We start from the raw sequence: 7500 nt of genomic DNA, 5'->3' as shown, positions 1-7500 counted from the left end.
TCTTTCTTATTCTCCTCAAAGGTCGCGGTACCTTGGTGGGCAGCTCTCCTCCAAGCTTTGCGGTCCTTGGCGGAGGGGTCGATGTTAGTTATAGCCAGGATGCGCTTGAGTTGGTCTTTGTAGCGCAGTTTTGGGGCTCCTCGTGGTCTTGTTCCCGGAGTGAGCTCACCGTAAAGCATTATTTTTGGAAGCCGGGATGGCCCCATCCTCTGGATGTGGCCTGCCCAACGGAGGCGGTGGTGGATGATAGTGGCTTCAATGCTGGTCATTGATGCTCTGTTTAAAACTTCAATATTTGTAGTGTGGCTCTCCCACGGGATTTTTAGATTTTGCCTTAATTTGTATTGCTGGAATTGCTCCAGGCTTTGGATGTCACTCCTGTATAGGGTCCATGTTTCGCATGCATAAAGGAGTGTGGAAAGAACTATTGCCCGGAAGACCATGATTTTAGTGGACAGGGTCAGTGCATGGTTGTTGAACACGTGACCTCTGAGTCGGCCATAGGCGGAATGGGCTGCCCTGATTCTATTTTCCACATCCCTCTTGCATGTGGGAGTAGATGTTAAGATACTCCCCAGGTAGGAAAACTATTCCACTTCTTCTAGTCGGTGTTCATTGATAGTGACGTCGGCGTTTCCGAGTATCTGACCAGGTGGGTGTTAGATGAGTGCTTTGGTCTTTTCAGTGTTTACCTGCATCCCAGAACGTTCATATGCAGTATTGTAGATGTCGGTTGTTCTTTGGAGGTCCTGTGCAGCCTGACCTGGGCTGGCATTGTCGTCAGCATACTGCAATTCTCGTACTGAGGTCAAGGTGGCCTTTGTTCAGGCGCGTAGTCGGGGGAGATTGAAAGCCCTTCCATCCATGCGGAACCGTAGTTCAATTGTGGGTGCGTCTAGTGGAATTTCATTTAGCATAGCTGCAGTGTATAGTGAGAAACACGTTGGGGCCAGCACACATCCCTGTTTGAGGCCGCCATTGATAGGGAATGGGCCAGAGAGAGAGTTTTGGTGGCAAACTCTACCGACCATTCCGTCATGGAGAAACAAAGTTTGGTGGGCATCCGAACCTGGCAAGGACTGCCCACATAGCAGGACGAGGAACTTTGTCGAAGGCCTTTTTTAGGTCCCAGAAGATAAACATTAATGGCTGTTGTTGTTCAAGGCTCTTCTCTTGAAGTTGTCGGGCACAGAAAATCATATCTATAGTCCCGCGGGAAGGTCGAAATCCGCATTGGGACTCGGGTAACACATCTTCCGCTAGGATAAGGAGACGGTCGAGTAGAATGCGGGCAAAGATCTTGCTTGCGATGCTTAGTAGCGAGATACCGCGGTAGTTGTTACAATTCTCTCGGTCTCCTTTTTTGAAGATTGTGATGATGTTTGCATCGCGGAAGTCACTGGGGAGGGTTTTTGTCTCCCATATTTTCAGAATTAGGAGCATAAGTCTGTTTTTCAGCCCAGGGTCACCGTGAGTAAGGAGCTCCAATGGGATGTTGTCGGGTTCTGGGTCTTGGGTGGAAGATGGTAATGCCATCCAGTGACGGACGGGATGCTGTGGGGTCATACGCAGGAGATCGTTGGGAGTGTTGGCTTGGTCATTGAGAAGATTCTCAAAATGAGTCCTCCATCGTAATAGGATGCCCTCGCTGTCGGTTATAGTTGTGGCTCCATCCACGTCCTTTAACCCGCCCACTGATGATCTTGTGGGGCCGAAGATCTCTTTGGTAGCTGCATAGAAGCTGCGTAGGTCTCGTTGGTCAGAGTACTTTTGAATTTCTGCAGCTTTTCTTTGCCACCAAGTGTTTTGAGCTTCACGAATCCCTCTTTGACAGTCTGCTACAGCTTGTTTATGTGTTCTTTTGTTTTCAGCTGTAGGTTGGTTCTCCATGGTTAGTCGTGTCTGACGTTTGGTTTCAATGAGAAGAGAGATGGTTTCGTCATTCTCATCGAACCAATCCTGGTGCTTCTTCCTGGCAAAACCTATTGTTTCCTCCGCTGCCCGGGTCATGGCGTCTCTAAGGGTGGTCCAGTGGTCTTCTACTGAAGCCTGATCCACAGGGTCCACGAGATGTCTTTCGCAGGCTTCTTTGTAGCTTTGTGCCAGCTGTGGATTGCGGAGTTTGCCACATTCAAAGCGGCGGTGTGGTATGCTGTCAGGTGCCCGCCTAGGTGGTCGTTGGGTCTTGATGTTGAGTCGGGAGATCAGGAGTCTGTGGTCCGTCCAACAGTCATCCGCCCCGGGCATGGATCGGGTGATGCGGATGTCTTTTTTGTTTCTGGCTCTGGTCAAGACATAGTCTAGTATGTGCCAGTGTTTGGACCGAGGATGTTTCCATGTGGTTTTCTGTCGTTTTGGTAACCTGAATAAGGTGTTAGTGACAATGAGCTCATGCTCGGCACAGAGACCTAGTAGGAGTTGACCATTGGCGTTACAGTTACCAATTCCGTGGTGGCCAATGATACCCTCCCACAGATTATAGTCCAAGCACAACGAGTTTGTCGTTAGCGGGCACTGCCTGGATGGTGTGATCGAGTTGGGTGTAGAAGGTAGCCTTGTCTTCATCACTTGAAGTGAGTGTTGGGGCATACACCGATATCAGGGTGAGGTGTTTATCCTGGGTAAGAGGTATACGAACAGTCATCAGTCGCTCATTAATGGCGGTTGGTGCGAGATTGTACTGTTGTACGAGCTGTGATCGGATGGCAAAGCCAACACCATGGATGCGTGGCTCCTCGGGGGCTTTCCCCTTCCAGAAGACGGTATAACCCGTCCCAGCTTCCCTGATGTTACCCTCTTCTGGTAGTCTGGTCTCACTAAGAGCTGCCACGTCGATGTTGAAGCGGGCAAGCTCCTTGCAGACAAGAGCTGTACGTCGTTCAGGGCGGTTAGTTTTCGCCACATCTTGGAGGGTGCGGATGTTCCATGCACCAAGGGTTAGGATTTTTGAGAATTTTTTGTCATTATTGTGACCGCATTAATGGGATGTCCACCAACCGCGGTAAGTTAGCCAGACGAGTTTGCCGTGTCCGATGTTTACCCCACCTTTTCTAGGGGCCTCCCCTTGTGGGGTGGGCTGCGGTAATCCTTAAGAGGCCAGCCCAGTCACGGGTCCAGCTGCCGAACTCTGGTGTCACGGCAACGTCATCAGAGAGCGACCATCTTAGATCCGCCGCCTGTGTGCAGTCGTGGGCTAGGAGCTTCCAGCTTTCCAGGCCTGCCCCCGCCACCCACGGTACCATCGCCACAGGACTTGAGTGGGTGATGATGAGAGGTGAGGATGGAGAGAGGTGCAGAAAAGACAACAGAATGCCAGTCGCTGGGTATATTGTTTAAGGTGGTCGTGGTTGCGCGACGGCCACGCACACTCACTTGGCCCACACCGTTTCCACCGCGGCTCAAGACAGTTGAGACAGGCAGTCTCAGCGATGTAGGTTGCATCGAGCTGCAGGGTTCCTGATCTGCTAAGGCCCGCCTTATCGCCTGCCCGCCTGCCCACTCTTGACGCTATACTGATGTTGTTTTAACCTTACTTTTAATTCAAGAGTGAGGCAAATTTCTAATGCTTTATTTATTCACCTAAGGGATTTTAATCATTGTATAAATTGGGAGGGTGCTAAAGAAATTGTTAAAGATAAGTCATATTTGACGAGAAATATAATAGAATCCAGTCTGATCAAAGATACATTTGTCAATAACTTAAATTTAAGTCATGGTATGTATAAATTAGACAATTTTATTGTGAAAAAGTAGTAGCCCAAATGTCCGCTGCCGCGAACGGGTCAGGTTGACATTAGAGCCTCACAACCTTTCCTGGTTCCCTCCCTGACCTCATACTCTTTGTATATATTCTTGTGTACTTTTTCTTTTATATGTACCCTGAGGATGTCTGATGTATGTATGTGTATATTGTAACCAGGTGTCCGTGATGTACTGTATGTATGCTATGTTGTGAACGAGTTATATCAGTATGATAATAACTGGGGTAGGTGTAGTTGCGTGACGCGTCATTACAACCATCACCACCAAAGGTACTGTTGTCGCTGTAGTTGTGCCACGCCATTGTGACTATTGATGACTCCACGACGGGTGCTGCTGTCGCGTCAAGTGGCAATGGGGGTGACGGGCACAACGCAGTCAGAAATAATTTTGTAACAGAGGTCGTAGCACGTCTGCTTGCTACTGTCGTTCATTGCTGTAATTGCTGTGTAGCTAGAATTAAAAAGAAGAAAAAGAGGATAAGTTATAAAATCCCCCTTCTCTCTCTCTCTCTCTCTCTCTCTCTCTCTCTCTTTCTCTCTACCTCTCTCTCTCTCTCTCTCTCTCTCTCTCTCTCTCTCTCTCTCATTCTCTCTCTCTCTCTCTCTCTCTCTCTCTCTCTCTCTCACACACACACACACACACACACACACACACACACACACACACACACACACACACACACACACACACACACACACACACACACACACACACACAAAAAAAAAAAAAAAAAAAAAAAAAAAAAAAAAAAAATATATATATATATATATATATATATATATATATATATATATATATATATATATATATATATATATATATCAGGACAATGTAAATTGGAACTAAGGAGGTAAAGAAAGTGGGATCTGAAAAAGACATGGAAGTAACTCTTAAACGACTTGTCCTCTGATAAACAAATAAACAAAATTGTTGGAGAATCCTATAACTTGCACACAAAAAATGTATACACATGATATTTGTGTTTGTGTATGCATGTATTTTCAAATTAGGGTTTCCAAACTTCAGGAGGGGGCGCGCACACCTGGGAGGGGAAGTATTTAAAGCCATATCTAATTTAACAAATATATTTTGGCTAGGGTTAAGGGTTAAAATTAGGTGGTTTATGGTGAGGGAACACGCCACTACTGTAGTCCCCCTTAAGTTATTATCTTTGTAACATAAGAATCAATATAATTCAATAAATCATTGTATGTGATCATAAATATTATCTATACTTGTGAAGTTAATACTGCCACAAACCATGATAGCTTTTGTAAGAAAAAATCTTGCAAATGTAAAATGATTGTATAATTTTACCAAATGTTGAAATATTGTTTATTTTCATCTAATTTTACTGCGGCGGAAATTTATTATTTACAAACTCTTCCTAGGTTTTTCCAAATAAACCCCTATAACCATATATATTCTGAAGATAAATAAAGTAGATACATTTCTTCACCTTTTAACTGTAGGCATTTATTGTCAATCCACACACACTCAAACACGCACGCAAAAAAAATGTGCACATGATATTTGTGTTTGTGTATGCATGTATTCTCAAACTAGGGTTTCCCAACCTTCGGGTAGGGGGAGTGTTTAAAGCTATATTTCATTTAATAATATTTTGGTTAGGGTTAAGGGTTAAAGATAGGTGTGGTATGGTTAGGTTAGGGATTATTCACAAACTCGCAGCAACGCGCGGGTAATTGGCTAGTATATATATATATATATATATATATATATATATATATATATATATACATATATATATGTGTGTGTGTGTATGTGTGTGTGTGTGTGTGTGTGTGTGTGTGTGTATGTGTGTGTATTCACCACGGATCTGCTGCAGCCTCTTGTCGAGACAGCCAGACACCATCCTACGTCAGTGAGCTCAGAGCTCATTATTAGCCGATCTCTGGGTAGGTCTGAGACCACTCACACATCACACACCGGGACTGCAAGGTCACAGCTTCTTGACTAACATCCCGTACTCGCTGCTAGGTGAACAGGGGCTACACGTGAAAGGAGACAAACCCAACTTATCTCCGCCCGGCCTGTGTGTGTGTATGTGTGTGTGTGTGTGTGTGTGTGTGTGTGTGTGTTAGGAAAACACTGGTTTAATCAGGAACACTATACTCGCATTACTGATGTTTCGGCTACAAGTCTCCAGATTAACGGAGTGACTACCAAAACGGATCAGTACTGAATATCATATTCATATTGCAGTGTACATACAATTGAATATTTCAAAATTACTTCCGGTTAGGTTATGTAGGTAGGATCGTAATCTACCGGCTGGGCCCAGTGCCAATATTCGTACAAACCCTTAACCGGTGAACCCTTTGTCATCAATTCGACGGGTATAGGTAGGGTTGCCAACTGTCCTTTATTTCAAAGGATAGTCCTTTATTCAGCTCTATTTGTCCTTGTCCTTTATTGGCATTTGAAATTACACTGTTTGTCCTTTATTTTGAAATTGTTTTGACTGGTAGTTCAATTTCCTGCTCTCAAGACGTGATTGCAAAAGTGTTTATATCTTGTAAGGGTGCAGACTCTGTCAACTCTAGTCCGCACAATACCAGGAGCACAGAGCAGCAGATAGCAGACCGCATACCGCATAGCCTCATTTTATATATAACTCAATTCTCCATTAAAAAAAATGCGTTAATTTAAGGAAAACCAGAAAATCATAAACGATGTTCCTAAATCTGAGAATCACCACAAAAAGAAGAAGAAAAAAAAAATAGAGGAAGAAAGGAGGTGCCATTGGACGTTTGGAAAGGCAATACCTCCGTCTATCAACTGAACTCACAAAGAACCAAAACAAATATGGCGCATTATACCAGGTAGTGATGAAGCCCTTCACAAAATCGAGTCGTAATTTATTATAAACACCAGAAGAACAGTGAAATTTATGCGAGAAAACTTATAATAGTAGTGCCAATATTTCATGTTATTATCAGATATTTGGAAAAACAGAATAGATTTCGATGAAAATTCAATATTCGGCTAATTATCAAACCTAAGTTTCTTAGGCCATTCATTCCCAAAGTTTCAGAAATTTGTAGAGGTAGTAGAATATTTGAAGTTAGAAGGAAAGCTTAAATTAAAGATGGATGAACTTTTTGATGAAGTAGTATTAATTCAAAGAAACTTCGACTTTATCAAAAGCTCTGAACTCTCCATAAACTCAAAAGCAAAAAGCAGATAGTGGTATTTTATTTTGAAATCTATGGACTTTAAATGTATCAATATTTTCAAAATAGTTTCTTTTGTACTATCAATTCAGACCATTTTCTTATTATGAAAAAGTTTTTAGTTTAATGTCATCTAAATGGAGAAATGAAAGGAACTGATGCTCTGTTGAATTAAGAATGAACTCATATTTACATAAAAGATAGTTGCTTGGAATTCGCTAAAAACATCAAAGATGATAAAAAATTTCTGAAGGCAGCAAAAAGCTAAGGCAAATATAGTTTTAAAGATTAAAATTCTTTGATCAAGGTAAAATAAATGTCTTCTCATTCTTGTTTTTTGTATTTTCATCTGCATTTAATATTGGCATCTATTATGATCTATAACCACTTAGATAAATATCAATAAAGTTTTTGTGTCCTTTATTGTAGCTTAACATAGTTGGCAACCCTAGGTATAGGAGACGATATCAAGCCCGCCTTTCCCAAGAACTTGACATCCTATATCTAAAATCATATCTTATATATTTCTATCTGATATCTT

The 7500-nt window shown here is 42.8% G+C and overlaps 1 protein-coding gene across 1 annotated transcript in view; it reads right to left on the bottom strand.

Annotated features, from left to right (window-relative positions):
• Positions 1 to 443, bottom strand: part of LOC143017542 (uncharacterized) — a 16237-nt gene extending 15794 nt beyond the window's left edge. The window contains exon 1 of the mRNA XM_076172331.1: positions 32 to 443. Coding sequence (XP_076028446.1) covers positions 32 to 443 — 412 coding nt within the window. The remainder of the gene's footprint in view (positions 1 to 31) is intronic.
• Positions 444 to 7500: the final 7057 nt, after the last annotated feature.

This window comes from Oratosquilla oratoria, chromosome 32, assembly GCF_046742065.1.
Source record: "Oratosquilla oratoria isolate Oo_2021 chromosome 32, ASM4674206v1, whole genome shotgun sequence".
NCBI lineage: Eukaryota > Metazoa > Arthropoda > Malacostraca > Stomatopoda > Squillidae > Oratosquilla > Oratosquilla oratoria.
This window is presented reverse-complemented; position numbering and strand designations above follow the sequence as displayed.